Source organism: Urocitellus parryii, chromosome 9 (assembly GCF_045843805.1).
Source record: "Urocitellus parryii isolate mUroPar1 chromosome 9, mUroPar1.hap1, whole genome shotgun sequence".
Lineage (NCBI taxonomy): Eukaryota > Metazoa > Chordata > Mammalia > Rodentia > Sciuridae > Urocitellus > Urocitellus parryii.
This window is the reverse complement of record NC_135539.1, coordinates 119,546,773-119,571,434: the sequence shown is the minus strand read 5'-3', so window position 1 is coordinate 119,571,434 and position 24,662 is coordinate 119,546,773. Positions and strand designations below refer to the sequence as shown.

At 36.4% G+C, this 24,662-nt stretch overlaps 1 protein-coding gene across 3 annotated transcripts in view; it reads right to left on the bottom strand.

Annotated features, from left to right (window-relative positions):
• Dennd1b (DENN domain containing 1B) overlaps positions 1 to 14,609 on the bottom strand; it is a 225,911-nt gene extending 211,302 nt beyond the window's left edge. For all 3 annotated transcript variants that reach the window (XM_026401485.2, XM_077802286.1, XM_077802287.1), the window contains exons 1-2: positions 14,418 to 14,609; positions 12,132 to 12,196 (exon numbers count right to left, since the gene is read on the bottom strand). In XM_026401485.2, the coding sequence (XP_026257270.1) occupies positions 12,132 to 12,196; positions 14,418 to 14,434 (82 nt within the window). In that variant the 5' untranslated portion in view covers positions 14,435 to 14,609. The remainder of the gene's footprint in view (positions 1 to 12,131; positions 12,197 to 14,417) is intronic.
• Between the last annotated feature and the right edge of the window lie 10,053 nt (positions 14,610 to 24,662).

The following is a 24,662-nucleotide window of genomic DNA, read 5'->3' as shown; positions in this document are numbered from 1 at the left end:
AAATGACCAAGATCTTGAAAAACTTTCCTCCCAAAATTATACAACTTCCTCTTCCAAACATCATCCCAGATACATGGGAATCTTAAAAGTTTTTAATTTTTTTTAATAACTCACTATTTAAAACTCCATTCTAAACCACTTCTATGTCCATTTAAGAGAAACAATACTTTTAATGCACATATCCTGAAAAGCCTAAAATCTAGAGAACAGCATAGTTGAAGAAAATGTGTTTACGCGTATTAAAACACATCTGAACTCACTTGGATTTCATTACAACCAATGTTTTCTACATAAATTCACAAGTTAATTTTAAGTATCTTATCAACATAATAAAGTCACCTAAATTTTACAACTACTCAGGTAACAAAGTTTTAAGACAGCTTAGCATTAATTAAATACTAAATACACCCTTATGTTAGTGAATTTCTGCTAACAAACCAAGACAAAATTATTTTTGAAATGACTAATTTTTAGAAGCAAATACATCTACAGAAGACCATCAGATGTACTAAACCGATAGCTACAGGCTTTTTTTTTTTTTCAGATTCAAGTGATAAATAAGAAGGAACTGAAAGAGGAAAAGGTTCTTTCTATCTGATCTTCACCAGTTCTGCTGAGCAAGTTACAGTTTGTGGTTAATCAACAGTTCTATTTTAAAAATCTTCTTTTAAATAAAACACCCATTGCTTGTGAGGATTAAATAAAAAAAAACCTGCAGTCTTTCAAGTCCTCTACATAAATTAAAAGAGTTAAGAAATCTTCAACAGATATTAGTACTACAGAACAACCTTTTTCTAATTTTGTTTTAATAGCAGAATATAATTTAGCAAGTAGGGCTGGGGTTGTGGCTCAGCGGCTGAGCGCGCTTAGCATGTGTGAGGCACTGGGTTCGATCCTCAGCACCACATAAAAATAAAATAAAGAATATTTTAAAAAAATAATAAAATAATTTAGCAAGTAATCACTGAACACCATCCATATACAAGACACCTTCCCAAAGTCTGCACAAAATTCAGCCTCAAAAGCCTAAAACCTAAGGGACAGCATAATTCAGGAAAATGAATACCTAGTTCACAGCAGAATATAACTGTCACAAGACAAGCACCAAAAGGATTATTATTCAGCAACTTCTTTTTGTTATCTTTTACTTCTGTAGCTTCACTTTCACAAACTTCATTATTAATAATGTTAAAGAAGAAATTAATGATAATTATAAAACCTTCAATACCAATTAAGGAAACAATTTCCTTTTATTTAAAAGCACCTTCATCAGTTCTTCAATAAATATTCACTAAGCACACACTATGAGTCAGACATTGTTTTATGTACTGAGTAAATAAAACTAACCCCAACAACTCCCTGCCAAGGCAGGTTACACTGTATAAGCAAGAATAATTCCTGATCTTCTTTAGATGTAAATATTTATGGCAAAAGCAATATATTCTTCACTCTTATTCACACTCAATATAAAGTAACCCTCCAAATAACTTAGAGAAAGATAAGCACCTAACGCCCATTGGAGGGAGGGCTGACATAATGTCCAATCTCTCCATCCATCACCTACCCCTGAGCTTCCCCACGCCACATTCACAGCCCAGCTAGATGCCCCCTTAGAAGAACTTCAATGCTATAAACCATAGCCTTGTGCACTGTTACAATCATTCAAGGCCCCTTTAAAGAATGCCACCTTCCTAATGAAGTTACCTGGCATGACTGACACTCACACACATTCACCAAATGATGGGAAGGGACAAATGTTTCCCATGGAGTTTAGGCCCCTCCTCCCATTATGTTTGGATGTCTACTAAGAATTGATAAAATATCACAACAACTCTAGTCAATCCTGGAATTTGTCAGGGATTTTCTAAAATCAGTAGTTTTCGAAAATTGCTGCCAAAGATCTTATTACCATTAGAGAAAGTTCACTGTTTAAAATGAGGTACCATGGGGCTGGGGTTGTGGCTTAGTGATAGAGCACTCACCTAGAAGGTGTGAGGCTCTGGGTTCGATCCTCAGCACCAGATAAAAATAAATAAATTATTATAAAATATTGTGTCCAACTACAACTAAAAAACTAAATATTAAAAAAGAAGGAAATGAGGTACCAATGGATAAAAGCTCAGGCTCTAGTGTCACAAAAACAGGTTGAAATTCCAGTCTTACTTTCTAAAACTATGGAACTTAGGCAAACTGGTTAACCTTTCTGAGCCTCCAATTCCTTATCTTTATGAAAGGATAGCAGTCTCTACCTCCCCGGACTGCAGTAAATAGTTTTATTACTATTTCTGTAAAAACCTACCTGGAAGCCTAATCAAAGGAGATAAACTGATAAATAAAGCTCTGTAATTATGATGTTACAGCTTTATTTCATTAACTAAGAATTTTAAACCGAAAAATCTTAATGAAATTCACTGAACAAATATTCTCATTAAATATACTTACATAATTATTAAAACCTTCAATCAAAAATTACGAAGTATCAACTCAGAGGAAATAAAGAAGGTAAAATCTAACCAGGATTTTACAGTTAAAGCTACACTTCATCCTTAGTTTAGAGATCTTTCCATTAGAACAAACTACACCTTCTAAATTAATTTGAATTTACAAGGCTTTCTTTAAAATCAAAATGTTCCCAGGCTGGGGTTGTGGCTCAAAGAGCGATCGCCTAGCACATGTGAGGCACTGGGTTCAAACCTCAGCACCACATATATAAATAAATAAATATATAGATAAATAAATAAATACAATTAAAATGTTCCCTTGAGAGCTTTCTATCAGTTGTTTCACTTCACTGTGAGTTACTTTGATCAGATAAATACTAATATGTTAGGAGCCACAGCAATATTTTTGCTGTGGCTCCTAACACTAATACCCACCCACTTAAAGAAATTGTTATTTGAAGAGCTGAGAGATCATCTTATAACAAGTGTGCTTGGGGTGCAACATGACTTTATGCAGCCACAGGGTAACAAATGACAACAGAACCTACAGGGTAAGAGGGGCTGCAGGAGCTGCAAAAGTCATGGAAGCAATAGGTACTTCAAGTTCCAAGGGAACTTCAAGTTCAATCATTCTACTTTCTTCTATAGAGTGTCCTAAGTGTTACTGCCATAATCCCTTAAATACATACCTCTATAAGTCAACTGAGGAACACTCTTAGTACCCCATATACCAATGATTAACCTATCACTTTCTATAGATAAAATTAAATTAGTATCTGAAGTAAATCAATTTACCCTTATATAAACTAAGAATCTAACAACCCAAAATAAATACTACAATTGGGAAATCATTCAACCTAACAATATAGGAATACCTGGATCTCAGGAGTTTCTCAAAAGTATCTTTAACCCTTTTTTGTTTGAAACATTCAAAAATTTGAAACATTCAAACAAACAAAAACTCTCCCAGCTTCAGGTGATGTCTCTCTATCATAAACTAAGAATCAAAAGTGGGAATCACTTTTGAATGTTAAATGTTAAAACTCATTTCCTTGGACCTCCCATGTTCTTGGATACGCAGAATTAATACTGTAAAATGGCCATACTACCAAAGTACTATACAGATTTGATGTAATTCCCATTAAAATTCTAATGATGTTCTTCATAGAAATAGAAAAGGCAGTCGTGAAATTCATTTGGAAAAATAAGATGCCTAGAATAGACAAAGCAAATCCTTAGCAAGTAGGGTGAAGCAGGAAGCACCACAATAATAGACCTTAAAATTATACTATAGAGTTATAGTAATAAAAATGGCATGGTATTGGCACAAAGATAGAATTGAAGACTAATGGAACAGAATAGAAGACAGAGAGACATGCCCATATAATTTGCCTCATGTTAGACAAAGGCACCATAAACATACATTGGAGGAAAGATAGCCTCTTCAACAAATGGGGCTGGCAAAACTGGAAAACCACATGTAGTAAATTGAAATTGAACCCCCATATCTCACCCTGCACAAAATTTAACTCACAGTGGATAAAGGACCTTGGCATTAGACCAGAGACCCTGCATATACTAGAAGAAAACATAGGCCCAACTCTCCATCATATTGGCTCAGGAATAGACTTCCTCAATAAGACCTCTAAAGCACAAGAAATAAAATCAAGAATCAATAAGTGGGGTGATATCAAACTAAAAAGCTTCTTTATAGCAATGGAAACAATCAAGAACATGAAGAGAGAGCCTATAGAATGGGAGAAAATCTTTACCATCTCCACCTCAGATGTAGCATTAATCTCCAGGATATATAAAAAACTCAAAAAACTTAACAACAAAAAGACAACTAACCCAATCAATAAATGGGCAAAGAAACTGAACAGGCACTTCACAGAAGAAAAAATACAAAAGGTCAAAAAAATATGAAAATATGTTCAACATCTCTAGCAATTAGAAAAATGCAAACTAAAACTACATTGAGATTCCATCTCACTTCAGTCAGAATGGCAATTACCAAGAATACAAGTAACAATACATGTTGGTAAGGATGTGAGAAAAAGGTTCACTCATACATTCCTGGTGGAACTGCAAATTGGTGCAGTCGCTCTGGAAAGCAGTATGAAGATTCCATAGAAAACTTGGAATGAAACCACCATTTGACCCAGTTATCCCACTCCTTGGCTTATACCCAAAGGACTTAAAATAAGAATACTACAGTGACACAGCCATATCAGTGTTTATAGCCTCTCAATTCACAATAGCCAAGCAATGGAACCAACCTACGTGCCCTTCACTAGATGAATGGATAAAGAAAATGTGGTACATATATACAATGGAATATTGCTCAGCCATTAAAAAAAAGAATGAAATTATGGCATTTGTAGGTAAATGGATGGAAATGCAGAATATCATGCTAAGCAAATACGCCAAATCCCAAAATCCAAAGGCCAAATGTTTTATCTGATAAGCAGATGCTAATCCATAATAGGGGCAAGAGGATAGGGAAGAATGAAGGAACTTTGGATTGGACAGAGGGGAAGGAAGTGGGCAGGAAGGGTGGTAGAAATTAGATGGACATTATTACCCTATATACATGGATGACTACACTACCAGTGAGACTACACCATGTTCAGCCAGAGGAATGACACAATATGTATGATGTGTCAAAATGCATTCTACTGTCATGTGTAACTAATTAGTACAATTTAAAAATAAAAAAAAAAGAAAATGTAGTACATATACACAATAGAGTATTACTCAGCTATAAAGAAGAATGAAATTATGGCATATGCTGGTAAATAGATGGAACTGGAAAATATCATGCTAAGTAAAATAAGCCAGTCCCAAAAACAAAAGGTCGAATGTTCTCTCCCATAACAAGGGAGAATGAGGAAGGGAAGTACAGAAGTTCATTGGATTAGACAAAGAGAAATAAAGGGAAGGGAAGGGGGATGGGAATAGGAAAGACAATGAAAAGAATCGGACAAAACTTTTCGAAGCTCATATATGAATACACAACAAGTATAACTCCACATCATGTTCAATCACAAGAATGGGATCAAAATTGTAATGGGTTGCACCCAAAAGAATTATTCTTTTGGAATTGATTAAAAATAATAGGGATTAAGTGTGATATTTTCATTGTTATCTAAAACAACTTCAACACCTACTCAAAGCACCACAAAATACCTACTTAAAGCACCCCAGAATGCCTATTTCACATATATGCACACACATATACATACATATATATATATATATACACATACATATATATATATACATGCATATATAGATATGTATTTATATACACATACATACACATGTACATATATATATATACATATATATGTGTGTGTGTGTGTCCTAAAATGCATATTGTAAAAGGTAAATTACTGTCCTATAATGTGCAAGTCAAAAGTAAATACAGGAAGGGGGAAAAAGAAGGATATTATATGAACATAAGAAAAATCTTGGGCTGGGGATGTGGCTCAAGCGGTAGCACGCTCGCCTGGCATGCATGCGGCCAGAGTTCGATCCTCGGCACCTCAGCACCACATACAAACAAAGATGTTGTGTCCGCCGAAAACTAAAAAATAAATATTAAAAAAAATTCTCTCTCTCTCTCTCTCCCTGCCCTCTCTCTTTAAAAAAAAAATACATATATATATATGTATATATATATATACATATATATATATATATCAGGAACACATTATCCTGAAAGTCAAGAAAAGAAAGCTCCAAGAAGAAACCTGAACAAACTTGTTACACCGTGGCAACACAGTAGTGGCCAGACAGCAGTGGGCAAGCACACCACTAAAGAACACTGCATCAGAGGCTTGTAGCCTTTCCCCTATAACAGTTGGAATCATTAACACCCAAAGCCAAGGAGTCACTTTGATTAAAGCAGCAAAGGCAGAGAACATGTGAAACACAGAAGTGCCTGATGAGATAAGTTATAATCAATTATCAAAATAAAAATTTGGTAACATGCCTATCAAAGTAATAATGAACAAAAATTGAAAAGTGAAATCTGATTTGCTTTTTATATTTGAAGACAGCTATAAAAATACAGACAAGCTTAACTATTTTGTGCATGCAACAAAAATTGCATATTCCAATGATCTGCTTCTAAAAGAATCACATTAACTTGCATTAACTCAGTTCCTGCTGGGTGAGTATGAAAAAATAAAACAATTTCATTTTAGTCAACAAACTAGGATATAAAGTTGTACATCTAGTATGGGTTATCTAATTTATCTTAGTACATCTAGATTGAGAATGACACAAAAAGATATCTTAATGAACACAAAGCTAGAGCAAAAATAATTATCATGGTAACCACATTTTACCCACAGATATTTTCCATGTTGGACAATAACAACATATCCTAAACCATTTTACTGTATGTATAATTCACCAAGATTCTATTTTCTAAATGCCAGGGTTGTTGGACTTAGATATATGTTAATGTCCCTGATACTGTCATGCCAGCATGCATCTAAGATCACTTTTACAAACAGCTCTCCATGAACTAATTTAATTAATTTAATCAGCATTTCAATAATTCAGTGGCCAGAAATAAACTAGGTCCAAGTTTTTTTCATTGTGTTTTTTCATTCACTAAACATGTCCGATAACTGCAATAAGTTTTTTCTTAAGGATACAATTTAATATATATCTGTTAATATGGTCTATGAAGAGCTTATTTCAAGCAGGTAAACAGACATTTAGTCATATTATCTGTATGACCATATGTGCCTATATTAGACATTTCTATAAGAACACAATAAGTGCTAAAATATATGCAGAATTGAAAGGCTCTGAATTCTAGTATGAATGGTATCAATAGAAGAAAACATTATTAAATGCCAAAGTCGGCTTAGAAATGCCTTTTTGTGCAGGCCACAGGAAATACTAAGTTAGGATTCTTTGACTTAATGGTCTGATTTAAGAAGAGTAAAAGGTCATTAAACTGCTAACATAAACCAGAGATTTTTAAAAAGTGGATAATTTGATACCAGATTTAATAAGCTGATCAAAGCAGAAAGTCTGTTTATAAAAAGAGATTTACTCCTAAGGAAAATTATTCTAGATAAAGAGGAAATAAAAAAGGAAAAATATTCGCTATATATGTGCTTAAAATTACTAACAAATAGAAGTACTGGATCAAAGATTCATTAAATATAGAGATATAAAATTCTAAAAAAAAAAATAAAGGACTAGGAGGTTAGTCTGCTGAGTTAGGGTCTATAACCACACGAAAAAAACCTGGTAGTAGTTTTAGGTGGAATTATATTGGATTCAGTAATTTTAAAACACTATATTACTGTTTCAAAAAAAATACCTGCATCACATATAGCATATACTCTAATATTTCCTCCAATGATAAAACAGCCTATACTGAGATTACATAAAGTCATTATACAATACAGCAGTGATTAAAGTACAGACTCTGCAACTAGTACTTCGGACAAGTTTCTTGATTTCCTTGTGCTTTTTTTTTTTTTTTCTTTTTTTTAAAGAGCGAGTGAGAGAGAGGGGGGAGAGAGGGGGGAAGAGGAAGAGAGAGAGAGAGAGAGAGAGAGAGAGAGAGAATTTTTTAATATTTATTTTTTAGTTTTCGGCGGACACAACATCTTTGTTGGTATGTGGTGCTGAGGATCGAACCCGGGCCGCACGCATGCCAGGCGAGCGCGCTACCGCTTGAGCCACATCCCCAGCCCTCCTTGTGCTTCTTCATCTGTGAAATAGAGATAAATATTTCTGGTCCCCTATGACTTGTGAAGCTTAAATAGACAATGTGTTTTTTTTTTTTTTTTAAATCAGGACTGTGCCACAGAAGAAGGACTGTACCACTGTTTGCTGCTTCTGTTGCTTGCAGCAAACTATCAACAGAATAAAAAAAAGAGAAAACTACAGTCTCAAAGTCACTGCATAAAAGAAAAACCTTTAGAGGAGGCATGTCCTGTCTCTACTGGGGAAGGGTTACTTTTCATTTCCCTGAAATCTTAAATCACTTTAGGAAAAATGGAGGCAGAATAATAACAATAAGTTCTGTTATTAGAACTGAGCAGAGGCCATCACTGCTGGCTGTACTTCCCTGTCTGATGGGAAATAGAGAAGAAAAAAGAGAAGAGGGAGGAGGGCAACTAGCTTGGAGATCTACCAGGATGAGCATTAAGATCTAAATTTCGGCACTTCACTCTGGAGAGTTAAAGTACAAGTTACTAAGGTTATCTTGCGGGAAATGGCCATTAGAAGATGCCACAAGCAGTCCACAGATACCACCAGAAGCAATTCTACTAACACACAGGAAGCATGATGGGAAACACTAGCAACCCCTTCTCATGGTGATTTTTTAAATTTGTGGGGCACTCCATATGAAGCTAAGTTACTCTTCAGTGTTCTAAAATTTATTGTGGCTGCACATGGTGGCTCACACCTGTAATCCCAGTGACTTGGGAGGCTGAGGTAGGAGGATAACAAGTTAAAAGCCAACCTCAGCAATTTAGGAAGGCCCTACATGATTTAGAGAGACCCTGTCCCAAAAATAAAAAATAAAAAGGGCTGGGATGTGGATCAGTATTAAAGCACCCAGATCCAATCCCTGGTACTAGTTAATTAATTAATTTTTAAAATGTGTTGTGCTCAGAACAATCAATGTAATGCCTCTGAAGCAAACCCAAATAGCAACAGACCAGGTCAAGATCACTATTTTACCACAGCTGGCTATATCAAATTATATTTGAACAACTTATACTGTTTCAAACTACTAACTAAAACTTAATAATAACTATCTCTAAAGATACTTATAACCTAAGTTACTCAGGAAAAATGAGAGAAATTAAAACTTCCCTATTTAAATAATGAATAAGAGAAGCATACCAAATACCTTAACACAAAGAGTAAAGAGCATTTCAATCTTTGGATAAATCAAGTCTACCCTGAACCTATTTTCTATTTGATCAAGTAGTCATCAAAAAAAAAAAAACAAAAAACAATGTTCTGAGAAACCTTTTACCAAGAATATTTTAATTGGTTTCCCAACACCTTCTCCTTGCCAACTACTCAGTAAATGAATCATGGTTGTCTTGCCACAGCCCTCCACCTACTCTGCCAATGGTACACTGGAAATGGTGATGCCCAAGATAACTCAGGCCACTGAGATCCAACAAGAGGTTTTTCTGGGGTATTTTAGGAAAGAAACTTGTGAATCTAAAGAGAGAGCCATAAAAAGCCACATATAAAAGCCATAAAAAGCCCTACAGACATAAACAGGAGAGGAGACTTCCAACATCTACTGATGGTCATCTAATAGTCACAAGAATCTAAGCCTTCTGTGGGTGGAAGAGCTGGGAAGTAGAAAGAACCTGGATTACGACCTATTGGGTTTCCTCTTGGGTTTCCTCTTATATGAACTCTCAAGTTTCTTTAGTATTCAAACCAGTTTTATGTTGGTAGCCCAAAGCATCCAAATTTACACATTTTGTTTTCCACTTCAACTACCATGTAAAAATTTCACCCATGCTTGTCTACATGTTAGCAAAAAAAAAAAAAGTATTCCACTTCAAATAAGTTAGTATACATATCAGAGTCATATTTAAAAGTTTATGCACAGTTAAATAGTCCAATAATTTAAAAAATAATTTCAATACATTTTCCCTTCTTATTTATCAATAAAGGAAAAAATTGATAAACTATTATAGAACATCAAACTTTCAATTTGACATAAAATTTAACTTTTATATCCCTCTTAGTTAGAGATATCATTACATTTTAGGGCACAAAATTTATAACTTTTTAGACCCTAAGATATTCATTTTGTTCATACTATTTAGATCAAAATCAAAAAAGAAAGACTAATGCTCTTTACAATTAGTTTAGCTTTTTAAAAAAAATCTTCAGAATTTTTTGCTCCAAACAGCCATATAAAATGCATTAACTATAACCTACAGAAAAAACAAATTGTTTACTTTATCCATCATAACATTTCAATTTCACCAAATTGGATAGACTATTCAAATACATATGAAGGTATTTTTAGGAAGTAGTGATTTAGATAATAACAACAGCAAAAAAAGAAAAGAAGAAGAAGAAGAAGAAGAAGAAGACGACGACGACGACGACGACGACGACAGCGGCAATTTAAAAAGGTTGGAAGTACAAGATACATATTGGAATAACTAGCTCGTGCTAAGTGACAAAGAGCAAAGTGAAGAAGGAGGGAGCAAACCACTCAAAATCTTTACAGCAGGTCACAATCTCTATGACACATGAATAGATCAGTTGTTATATAAGGCAGATTCATCCTTTCATCAAGACCATTTTAGAATTTTTAAATCATGCATTCAAAACCACAGACATTCCAAGTTTTCCAAATGAATTTAGGCTATTTTACAAACACTTCAAGTAAGAATTACTTCATACACTGAGGTAATAGTATGGTAGGTATTTGCAAGATTAACTAATACCATAAATACAGTATAAATTTAAATCAGAGCTGAAAAAAATTATTTATCTATTCCACATAACATGTCTATTCTGTAAAGAGGATTTGGTTGGGCCTGAAAGAATGCAAACTGATAAACTACAATATACAGGATAAAAAAAGATAACCTTTTTAATCAAAAAAAGGCTCCTTGCAACCTTAGAATCACTCCTTACCAGTAGACACACCTGATCACAGCTGTAATTCAAACATGCCAGAAGAACAGCAGGCAGAGCTGGTAGAGTCAGGAATGTGTGTGACTTACTACCTAAAATTAGCCATGCCCATTTCACCACAATTGGGTTGGGCTCCTCTATTTTAAGGTGTGCAGTTCTGAATTACTTAAAAATATGTAATTGCTGGCTAGTCTCTAAAGCTAAGAATGTCAGCAGACTTTACACCAAGGCTTTAGATGGCCAACTAGTCTCCACAAAACCCCACAGCATGCTATCTAGGGTCTAAGAACACAGCAAATAAAAGTTAAATGCTGAATATATCCATAAAGATGTACCATGTATGGACACACTAGAAAGAATTAAATGAGAAAAGATACTTCTTATCCTTTTCTGCTTCTCTTTCCCCCACAAACACATACATTATAACAAAAGTGGTGGAAAAATTGACAAAAGTCATAGTACTAAAATATCCTGTCTTTTCAGGAAACTGTACAGACTATTAGCTGAAACTCTTCCAAATAATGTTACACTGTTGTTACCTCCCTCTGAAAATGCCATGTTACTGGAGTAAATCAATAGTAGGGGCTACTCAGTCTGTATTTCACATTCTAGAAACATTACTAGGAAACTGATGAAGGTCCCATCAGTACTAGCAAGAGAATATGCACTAAACATTTTTTAAATGGAGCTAAATTTTCAAACAAATGAAAGAAAATGAAAAGACATACTCTTTCACCATTATGAAAAATTATTTTTATCAACAAAAGATAAAAATACATTGTAAGTTATACAGGCTTAACACATGCTTGAAATTCAAGATGCATGAGTTAAGCCTGATTTCTCCAAACCCACCATAAAGACCTAGTATCTATTTTATTACTAGCAACTTGAGACATTTGATGCAGAATCCACATGTAGTATTATTTACTTTCCTGATACTATCATGCTCCAGCAGTCCATGATGTTAACCCTTGTTTTGACAAATGCAATCAAATATTTTAAGAATTAGAACACACATACCTTCATTTTCTGAGGCATGGCATTTCACCTTCAATACCAAGTCAAAGGTTCTTTCTGGATTTTCCCTAAAAGAAAAAGAACTTTGTTATATTTATTTCCTAAAACAAACAAACATCTGTATAAAGCTGTGTGTGTGTGTGTGTGTGTGTGTGTGTGTGTGTGTGTGTAGGGGTTAGGGATGAAGTGCTGTGGCTCAAATCCAGGGCCTTATGCATGCTATGCAAGCACTTACCACTGAGCTATACCCACATCCCCTATATTTTCTTAATTCTAAAACTAATCTTGTTCTTGTCTCAATATACTTTTTGTAAGTACATAACTATAACTAGCACAGCAAAAATAACACTATCAGTTAGCAACTTAAGAGAGACTTGAGGCAAAGAGTTTAACCTCAAAGACTGTTTTCTTACCTATAGTCTTGTCCACATCACAGAATTGTGAGAACTATAAATCAAATAATATATGTGCAAGTACCTTATAAAGGTATACTGCTGTATAAATGCAAAGCATTGCTTTTATCCTACTGAATCAAAATTGGAAAGCCACTGCATTCCTCAGTGCCTTTAAACCCTGCCACACCTTAACATAGGTTCTCAGGCTTTTTTCAAAGGACTTGCAATGACTACCTGGTTCCACTTGCCATTGCCATGTAATATTTATAATGTTCTATAAATGTGGTACTTTGCATATGCTCTTCTTGAGATGTACTCACTGTACTTAAACATGTTTATGGTAGCAAACTATTCACACACTCCAAGGCTAACAAAAAAAGATCTGCTTTGTATGTATTATCTTTGGGGAAAATGAATATCTACCTCCACATTAGATTTTTCCCTACAGGAACAGTAAGGTTGCTTTGATTCATTCAGAATTTACTGACAATTTTACTAACTTCTCACACATTTATAACCTATTGGTTAAATTTCAAAAACAGTGGAGTGAAATTTATTAAGCCACTTTTCTCTCCCAAAACACTGGTTTTAATCTCTCTTTCCATCACAATCACAAGATTGTGACACCACAATGCCAAAATGCTAATACACATAATTCAGGTACCCCTGCCAAGACCTTAGTGTCTTTGTACATTTGCAATTTTTAATATGTATTTCCTTCAAGAAATTAATGCCAGCTCTCACTTTTAAATAAATGTTCATTTAAAAAATCTTTACATGTATCTAGAATCATAGGAAGTGACAAACTCTATAAATCAATTTGCAAATATACATTTTCTTGGCTTTCCCACTATTAGCTTGTTTCAATGAAAATAATGCACACTCAGGTAATTTCCTTCTTATAATAGGTCAAAAAGTATCCTCCTTTTTTTTACTCACCCTACTCACTATGGTGTCAAACACTGAAGAAAATAATTTTAAATTACATAGTTTCCCTATTTTTCTAGTATTATTTAGAATTTCTCTTAGGTGTAAAAGTTAAATATTGATTCAGTTACACTCTGTGACATTTAAAAGGCCTTCTGCAATTATACAAACATATGTGATATTTATTATTGTAATTGGAGGGAAGAGTTTGAAGGGAGGGAAGTAAAAGGCGGAATGCTTTCCAAAGTTAGTTTCAGGAGAAAAATAAAGAACTCATGCCTCTAAGATACCTAAAAAGAAAAATCCCCATCGTTACTCAAATTGCTTTTTACTTAATCTGCTGAAGTAAGACAGCCCCTGATGAATACTTTGACACAGGCATACCCTTTGCCAGCACCACACACCACACAATGCCTCCAATAAACAAGCCTCAGGGACCCGTTTAATTTTCTAAGAAACAGCAAAAGGAAACATCCAAGTCAGAACTGAAAAAAAAAAAAAACAACAACAACAACAACAAAAAAAAACAGCTTACAAAAACGGTTATCTTAATGCTAGGAAAGCACTTTAAATAATAACCGCTTAACCTCAACGCTGCTCCCTCCCGGCCACCTCGCACCACCCAGACGCGTCGGGTCTGACACCCGCGGGAGGAGAAGCCCACGGCGGGGGGTGTCGGCGCGGCCGGGCTGTCTGGCCACCCCGGGGTGCGGGCGTCTGCGCGGCCCCGGCGGCCAGGAGCAGCCGCGGACCCCGCCCGACGCGACGCGGGCCGGGAGGCTTTGCGGCCTAGCGCCGTCCCGCCCGCGGCGGGGTCTCGGGGCCCGGCCGCGCCCCCGCCTGCGCCGCCCCCTCCGACCCCACGGGAGCCGGCCGGGCGGGGCTGAGGCAGCCGCGAGGGCCAGGATTCGAGCCGGGAGGGGCCGCCGAGGGACGCCCACCCCGCGCGCCCGGGGTCCCCACTCACTTGGTCCTGCACTCCATGGTTACATGTCGCTGCGGGGCTGTCCGTCCCGACCCGCGGCCGGCCTGGAAGCCAGCTGCCCTCCACTCAAGGGTCGCGCCGCTCCCGCCTCCGCCGGCCGCCCCACCGCCAAGGAGGCTACTCACAGCGGCGGTGGCGGCGGGCCCATGTCGCGGCGCCCCTTGAGCTACCCCGCCTCCCACCCCACCCCTAGAGCCTTTCTGTGACAGCAGCAGCGGCGTGGCCGCCGCCCCCGTCTCCGCAGGCCGCCGCCCCCGCCGCCACCAAAGCAGGGGCCTCTTAGTTCCTGCGACCGAGGCCGCCCACAGCGACTCCTGCACCTTCTACAAACCAGGAAGTCGCCGGGAGGGGGGGAAGGGGCGCACGGGGACGCGCCCGGCAGCTTCACCTGGGCCGCGCGGCCCCAGGGCGGGAGCCTGCAGAGGACGCCTCAGCCGGGATCCCGGCGCCCCAGGCGGCCAGCGGGGAGAGAGGGGGTGCAGGCGCCTGCTCACGTACCGTTTTGCAACCGAGTCAGAATGCAAGGTGCCTCCTGTGTCCTCAGCACTGGACCAACCGCCTTCCTTTCTGGGTCCAGTCCAGGCTCCGAGTGTCCAGGTTATAGCCTCCCTACCAGTGAAGTACCTGAAAAGGTTCCTCGACTTGTGTAGTATTTACAACATCAAGTGCACACGGAATTGGGTTCCCTTCGTTTCAGACTGCAAATTCAGAGCTCAAGTTGATGCTCCTAGCTTTTGCCTCCCTCCAGCTGTGGCCTGGTTACTTACTGCTCTGGGAAATCCAGAGCTGCCCCCTCCTGCTTCAGGAACGTTCAGACATGTGCACCTGCTAAATAACCCTGTCAAGTGGCAAAACGATAGTGCTCCACTTGTCCGCACATGTGGGAAACAGACATTCCTATGCCACGAACTGCAGCACAACCAAGGACTAACTTTATACACGTTCTTGTAGTGGCAGGCCTCAAGGACCAGTAGTGTAGGGGAGCAAGGAGGAGGATCCACTTAAGTATGAGGATAGGAGAGGCTAACTTACGGGGCACCAAAGAACTAGAAAGCAGGTTATAAACATTGAATCAGTATTTGCCATACTCTTACAGTTAAATTTATCGACATTTCATCCATGAAGCTACTGGGGCCAGCATAAGCAGTGGGTAATGGCAATACTAGAATTCAGACCCAGGGCTATCTGATGCTATTTACTTTTACTTATTAAAACATCTTCCTCTGCCTTGCTGCCTCATAGTCTACCAGAAGAGATGTAGAAAAAGTCTTATGATGAACTTTCAAAACTGACCCAGGCTGCAGGGTACCACGTCTTCCAGGGAAGCCTCCCAGCAAACATAGGACACACGTGGCTACACTGATTGTTATCCAAATGTGTGTTACTTCAGTCTATTTTCATGCAGGAGGTAATCCAATGTGGTATGAATATAGTGTGTCATGAGATATAAAAGTCAGACAAGGTCTTGGAAATTAGGGAACTTAGAATCAAAAAAGCTAAGGTTAAATTCAAAGATCTGAAACTTTCTTGCCAGAGTTATTATTACTTGGTCAACAAAACAAGACATTACACAGCTATGGCCTCTTAATCAAAAATGAAGCTAAAACATAACTGAAATTTTTTTGAAGTTTCATTTTGGCATAATGTGTTGTCATAACTTGACTTGGGGTAAGACATTTAACTTCAGTTTCTCAGTTCCTACATTTATAAAATGGGAATTATAGTAATACCACATGAACAGAGTAATGTTCAAGTTTTAAAGTTCTATAAATTTGTGTGATCTTTTAAAAAATTATTCTGTGAATTTCAACTACACCACATAAATTTGTTTTTCCCAAATTAAGTTTTTTCTACCTAAGACATTAGCATACTCCAAGACTTGAAATAAATTCTGTAAACTAAAAACCACTTCTGCTCCAAGTGTTATGAATTTTTTGAACTTCTCCTTTCACTATAATTAATTTTTCTCCAAAGAAAAAAACCCTACCTGGGATGCCTACATCATGAGAAAGTACAATTGTTTTCTCCATCCATTTTTGGTATTTTAAGTGACAGTTATGGCCCTGCATAATATGCAGTGTTGTTTACTCTATTTACCTTGTATGTGTAGAGAAAAAAAAAAACACTCCAAAGTGAATGTTTTTAAACCATCTTTTAGGTATCTGTAATGAAGAGTTCTATTTATTCTGAGATTACCAAGGTAAAAGAGAAACAGATGGACATGATTTACATACATAATTTACTAAAAACTACTGGAGAAGAATTTAATACTCACTTATCTTGGTAATATGATTATTGAAACCGGTGGTATAATCTTAGTGACACTTCATGTAGAACTTCCCCTATGACTGATAGAGAAGTGTACAAAGGGCAGACTTTCAAATTGGTATTAGACCTTGCAAAAATTAAATTTCAGCAGAATTTCCTTATTGACATTTGATGTTAACATTTTCAAAGACCACAGTCTGCACACTATTAATGTTTTTAAATGTTTTCAGAGTTATTTTAAATGTTTTGTGTAGGTTTATAAAGTATATTCTAGGGTTGGAATTGTAGCTCAATGGTAGAGTGCTTGCTTAGCATATGAAAGGTCCTAAGTTCCATCCTTGGCCCCTCAAGAAAAATTAAATAATAAAAAGAATATATATTCTGCAGCCTTTGGGTACAATATTCTAACAATATGTATCAAGGATAGTGAGTGTGTTTTGACATTTTCTATTACTGAATTTCCATGTGCTTGACACGTTCAATTAATGGGAGGGGTGAGTTAAGATATCCTAATCCACATTGGTGGATTCATCTGTTTCACCTTATAGTCCTGGCAAATATTTCTATTTGTTTGTTTCATATAGTTTCCAGTTATACTTTCCAGTTTATAATTATTATATCTACCAGGTAAATGAAACCTTTCATCATTATGTGGTGAATTTCTTTTGCCTTAGATGCTAAGCAGTTTTCTTCTGAGTAGTATTTGTCTGGTATAAGTATATCTCTTTTCATTATTTTACATTTGAACTTTTTAAATCATTGTGTTTTGAATTTGCCTAATAAATTTTACTTTTTAACTAGTCTAATTAGATCCAGCATTTAAATCATTTGCACCTATTATAATTTCTGATAATATGAGCTTATTTCTGCCTTTTAATGTTGTGCTTCCTGTCAGTGTCTCCTGATTTGTTTTCCTCCTTCATCTTCTTTAGGATTGATTATGGTTTTTTATGCTTTTGTTTCAACACTCATACATCAACCTTCAAGTTTGAAAGCTTTGTACTTTCTATGCCTTTAGCTGACAGTTTATAACATCTAACAGGCAGATTCTAACTGATTAAATTCAGAGTTCACTGATAGACCCAATTTCTCCAAAACAACACAAGAATCTTTAAAAGCTCATCCCAAACTACAGTATGTAATTAAGTATTTATAACATATTTGATTTTGAGACAGAACCTTGAACTTGCAATCTTCCTGCCTCAGCCTCCCAAATAACTGGGATCACAGACATGTGCACTAGGCCCAGTGAATGTTGTTTTATATAGTCAATGTTTGTTCAGATTAATCCAGAACTTTTACCACTCATTTTGTTCTTTTTTCCTATTTTTCCCTTAGATCTCCCATCTAGGATCACTTTACATTTACCTAAATTATATGATGTAAGTGCTGGTATATCCCCTCATTTTTTGTTTGGGAATGTATTTTACCCTTATTCTTTAAAAAAAAAAAATCATACTATCTTCTAGCTTCCTTAGTTACAATTTGAATTTTGAAAAATAATCTTGAAATGTAATCCATCTTTTCTCTCTAGCTACATTTAAAATTTTCTCCTTGTCTTTAGTTTACAATAGTTTTACTCAATAAGAGTAAATCTAGGTACAGATTTTTTTAAATCCATCTTTCTTGCTATCCTTGGAGTTTTTGACTCTAGAGTTGGTGACTTCATCAGTTCTCAAACATTCTGAACCCCACTTTTTCTCTCCTTTCTTTCTAGGCTGCTGATAGCACATGTATTCTCATTCTACACTCCATATCTCTGAACATCTCTTTCATAGTATCTTTCTCTTTATCTCTCTGGGCTGCATTCTGGATAATTTCACAAATGTCTTCCTATTCATTGATTCTTCAGTTTTGTCTCATCTTCTGCTAACATCATCTTTTTAGTTTCTAATGTATATTACTTTTATTTCTAAAGTTATGTTTGGTTATTTTTTAAATTTTCTTTCTCTGAACACATATCTTAAAGCCTCTTCTAAATTTCTTAAATTACATTTCATATATACACTTTAAATTCTGTTTCTGAATACTCTAATATCTGAAGCAGTATGGATCTGATTCTTCTGATTTTTGTTGATGCTGGTTCTTACTTATGGTCCATTATTTTCTTATGTATGTGGTGATTTTTTTAGTTATCTGATCCTTAGAGCTTTATGCATGGAAATTTAGTGAGTTTTGAAATGATAAGTTCTCTGGAGAAAACTGCTGATAGATGCCTGGAGGCACCAGCAGTTCAGGACCATTTCATACTAAATTCTCAGCTTGAAAATTTTTAGACCACCCATATGAGATCTGGCTTGTAGCTATGAATCCTCCAGGAAGCTTTTTTCTCCTTAACTCTGTGTTGGTGTTTGAAATAATTGATTTTCCTTAAATCCCTCTGGGGTGTCTGCTTTATGAGGAGTATCCTATTGGATTCCCATATTAGGAAAGGCCTCAAGCCTCATGTGGCCATGACAACAGATGCTCAAATTCATCCAGTTCTGACTTTCACTCCCCCACCCCCAACTCTTTCTTTACCTGACTGCCTGCTCTTGAATACATCTAAAATATTTTTTAGGGCTGTTAGTCTAGCTCACTGGTAGAGCATGTGCTTAACATGTATAAAGCCCTGTGTTCAATTCCTAGCACCAAAAAAGAAAGAAAGAAAGAAAGAAAGAAAGAAAGAAAGAAAGAAAGAAAGAAAGAAAGAAAAATAAAAAACTTTTAAATAATTTTTTTTAAATTTAAATTCTGGATTTCTAGTTGATATTAATGGAAGTCTTGACTAAATTATTGTAATTTCATAGTTTTGTCTATAGTGTCATATAAAATAAATTAATACCAACTTTTTAGTGACCTAATATTCCCACCTTCCTTAAGCCATACCCAAATAGTCCTTTACTTTTACATATTTAAATATTAATGGTGTGGAAAAATCCAGTTCAGGGACTTCAGTGAGCCAGCTGCCCTGTTTCCTGATATGCTGCAATAACCACACAGGTAAGCCCTGGCGCCCCAACCTCCTGCTACTTATCCATATATAAATGTGCATTAAATAAAAATGATGAGTTACTGATACCCAGAAGTACCAGGAGAGGACAGCTTCTTTCCCATTGGAGTGTGAAAAGAAAAACACAGTTGTAAACTCTAGAATTACCATTTTTAAAATAATTTCATTAATAATGCTTTAGATTCAATATACCTTAACTAGACTCAAGTGGGCTGTGAACCTCACCAATTTATATTAAACTTTTGAGTTTCAAATAATTAATTTAAAAATAAGCTTTTAGATATATCCCTCCCATTAACTGTAGTCAGTATGTATCCAAGTCAGGCATTCTGTAGAATCTAACTCTGCACAGCTTCTTATTATTGTTCTTTGGTTAAACTTATTAATACTTTCATCATCTTTATTAATTATGAAAGAAAAATCTTTATATAGGGTTTTAACAAGCCAAATTCCTTGAAGAAAATTATCTTAAAAACATTTTATCAACACCTGACTTTTTTAATATCAACTGAGACAATGTTGTTAAGGAAAACACTCTTCTATTGTTTTGTTTTTTACCCTCAGCAGCAATACTGTGAATTTGAATCTGAAGTTAAAATCTCCTTCAGCAGCACATAAGAGAGAAGGTAAAAGAAAGGATTTAGGCCTGAAAGTACACCTTTCTGACTTGCTTTCACACCTCACAGCTTATAAAGTTGGCATCCTGTGTTGATTTAAAAGTCATCTTCATTAAAATATTATATTACATTTTGGAGCCAAAGGGCTTATATAAATTTTGATATCTTTATTGCCAAATCTGAATATACCCAAATAATTTTAAAATTCAAGTGGAAATTATGATGTAATTATGTATTTATTTATAAACTTAAGTAGAAAGATAGTAAAATTCTCAAAAATAATACAGCAAAACATATTTCCCTTCCCCCTTGTTCAGGTAATTTGCCCAGAGTTGTACAATAAATGCTCCTACCTCTGATCAGCTTCTGCTAGTTCACCCTTATCTTCTTTCCTTAGTCTGTCAGACATTGGAAAACTTAAAAGTTCTTGGAGTTAACAGCAAAGAATATATGAAGCAGAGTATGTCCAATAGATTGTGATAAGAGGAGTCAAATTTTCTTCAGGGACTCCAAAAAATCTTACTTGGGCTTCAAGAAAAAGAGCAGTGTTTGTGTGACCTGGTGGCACTGAATAGGAGTTTCCTACTCCACCCACCAGATATTTCACATAAATAAAAACATCATCATTGTGTGACAGCCTTGCTCACACCCTTTTAATACTCTCAAGAGAATGAGTAATCACATCCAAAGAGCAGTGTCATTAGAATTTACTGGAAGGAAACATAGAAGAGCATCTAATGTGATATAGATAGTCCAACAAAATCAGCAACCCCTATAAGCAACCCTAAACTTAATGTGAATAGAGACATAATCAAAACAAATCCCTTTGTTCCAAACTCTACTTTTCTAACATATAAGTAAAACTAGGAAAACATTAGTTATGCTTAAATGTGATTAATTCTGGGGTAGAGGAATATAACATGCTGGCAAATATAGAACTTACTAAAATGCCAGAGAAAAGGTATAATTCCACAGCAGAACTTCCTTTGAATAATAAATAGAGATCACATCTCTAAAATATTTATAGTAAATAAGACAAGATCAAAGTAAAAAAAAATACATATATATAGTATTCCTGGGATTCGTAAGTATGGACATAACCTTATCTCTCTGCTGATGTTATAAATCCAAGACATAGGCCTTACCTGCTAAGACAATTTCTACTGTTATCTTCTCTGGGAAGAAAGGAGAAACTGATTGTCTTCTTAGTTTGGTGGGAACTTACTTGCTTCCACTGTAGGAAGGACTCTCTCACCCACCTTTCTTCATTCTCTGTGCACAATTACAACAAAGTCTCGTCATCTTCTTGAGACACCAGGGAAACTGGGCTTGGCTGGAATGAGAAAAAAGCTTTTAGACCCATGAATCCGCCCAATAGTATGTGTGTGACTGAGCAAAATTCCTGCATAAATGTGGACAGACTGCCTTTTCTGCCTGCTACACAGCTGCATCTTACGTCTTCTCTTCCCTTTCCTCTTAGATGGAGTTGTAGATCAGGAACATACAGCATAATATGTACACTGTACCCGATGATTATCCTGTTCTCACTGTGGTAACTCAGGAAAACTACCAAATAGGTGCTTCTAATTCCTATTTTGTGATGTAAATAAAGCCTTCAATTGCTACATGACCCATTTATTTACCCCTATGATTTTTAATACAAATAGGTTGCACTTCTTTAAATAAGCAGGTATGAATTCTTAAGCAATGTATTCATGAGTTTATGGAGAGGCCTAATATCAGCATTAGAAGGAAGGTTTTAAACCTAGTTCCCTATTATTGAGTTAGAAACAATTCAGTCTAGCAAACCAGCTGGTAAAACTACTCCCAGTTTGTGAAAGTGAAAAAAAAATTTTTTTTTCCTTGACATTTGAGTCACTGTATCATTTCATGCACAAAGGCTTTATGTACATACCAGAAAGACAAGCCTTACCACATTTGCATTTATCCTTTTTTATAGTTGTTGTGATTTTGCCAAGTGCTTTATGATCGTTTTTTATTAGCTGGGTCTCTCAATAGTCCTGTGAGGTACAGATTAGTAGGTAAAACAGGTACTATGAATGATAAAGCAGGAAGCTCACTCTCTAGAGACATTTTATTTCCAAGAATGCCTATATGGAAGAACTACTTTCCCATGTTTGCCAGAGGCAGCAGGAAATAGAAGTCAGCCCACATAATACTACTGAGCCATTTTTAAACGCGGTTTTCTTTATAAAGCACATGTATATCTGCCTTCTCTTTGTCTCTAGCTTTCTCTTTCACAACAAAAGTAAGCAAAGCTCAAGTGAGTATATTCCAAATCAGTAGCATTTATTATGATATGACATCTCTCTCACTGATATTTTAAGTACAGATAACAAGCAGCACTGAACACTCGTGTAGTCATGCCTCCTTTAAGTGTTCTCTGCAAATTGTAGTAAAACAAGCTCTTATAAAAGAAACCAAAAGAAATATTAGTTGGTTAGTACTTGTTATTACTTCATCATATTACAGATAATGAAAACTAAAGCTGAAGGAAACTGTCTTACTGTAATTAGTCAATTAAAAAAACTGCCTTTTAGGGAAAAGTTTGATCTATAAACTGGATTTACTAGTTCTTAAAGATGAAAAGGCAAAACTAAGGAATAATTCTTTATGAACATTCATGAAAACTGAAAATAACCCTTTGATTCTTTGTTAGTTATATTCATTTTATTATATAGTTGTGGTATGATTCCATGTATAGTTTTTAGCACACTAACATTACATATGCATTAGGGGGCTTTCTTTGGTTATAGAGAGTGGGACCTAGAGTTGGGGGAAAGGCCAATGAAAATAAGCTGTCTCCACAGTCAAGGTCTTTTTACTCATAATGGAGGTTGGGAATAACTGCCTGGTGGCAGAGGCCTGTGATCCCAGTGACTCAGAAAGCTAAGGCCGGAGGACTGCAAATTTGAGGCCAGACTCAGCAACTCAAAACAAAGAATAAAAATGGCTAAAAAAAAGCCCATAAAAGTTAGAGCACAGCCTTTGTTGACTCACTAGGCCCTAGGCCCTAGGCTGTCGGTCAGACTCATGCATGTGCTAATTAACGCAGTGGGACAGAAGCTTCTTGGGCTGAGAGCTTCCGTTTAGTTTGACGATTACAGAATCAAGTTCAAGTTGTTAAGTTTATAAACACAATATTAATGTTACCAAATACTAAAGCACACATAGATGAAACTGAACTCCCAAACAAGGGCAATATTTCAATGGCAACTTCACTGTATCTCTGTTTCTTCCTTTTAGTGAAGAAACTCAAAACACACACAAAAAAAATCAAGTACTTAAAAGTATGTCAAAAAATCTCTGATGACAAGTTAAACTCTTCCCAGCCATTACCCCACCTCACTATGCTAGAGTATCCCTTGAAACCCCTCTCAGCCAACGCTTCTCATGAGTTAACTTCAGTTATAGCCCTCAGACTTAATCACTCTGGAATATAAATACAGATGCTTCTTGATTTACAATAGGGTTACATTCTGATCAACTCATTGTAAATAGAAAATATTATAACTTGGAAATGCATTTAATATATCTTACTTAGTTGTTTACTTACATCCTAGCTTGGACACATGGTACACTCTAGGGTCTTCATTGCTTAGCCTGATGACCCTGTAGTTGAATGGGAGCTGTGACTCACTGCCACTAGCCAGAACTGGGAGAGAATCACATATTGTTAACCCAGGAAAATATCAAAATTCAAAATCTGGCAAATAGTTTCTACTGAATGTTATTGTCTTCACACCATCATAAAGTCAAAAAATCATAAGTTAAACTATCATAAGTCAGGGACCATCCGTATACAGAAACTTGGTCCCCGTTACTGGTCTCTCTAAATCTCCCAGAGCAGCTGGACTGCATCAGTCAGAAAATTTGTGAAGAATGTAATAGCACAGTGTCAGCAAAATGGCAGAATAGGAATTTCCACTCTGAAGGGATGAAGTCTCATCCCTTCAGAGTAATATTAACTTGAACAACAATCCATGAGTGCATATTCAAGGGTGTGTGCATGCACACACATGCACACACAATACCTTCACAAGGACTAAAGTGGGAGATTATGGCATGTGGGTAAAGCACAGAAATAAGAAAAGACCCATTCAAGAGAGAAGAAAGGACAGTTTCAACATTACTCATGTTACCTCCTCCCCTGAATCTGCGGAGAACATTGTGGAGAGAAATACCTTTAGTGTGGGGGTAGGAGAGTGAACTGAGCACCCACCTTTTCTGCACACTCCAGGACCAGAACTGTCCCAGTGAACCTGGTGCCAGACCAGCATGGAGGACCCAGTCACTACTCTGGCACCTGTGAACCCAGGCTCCATACCT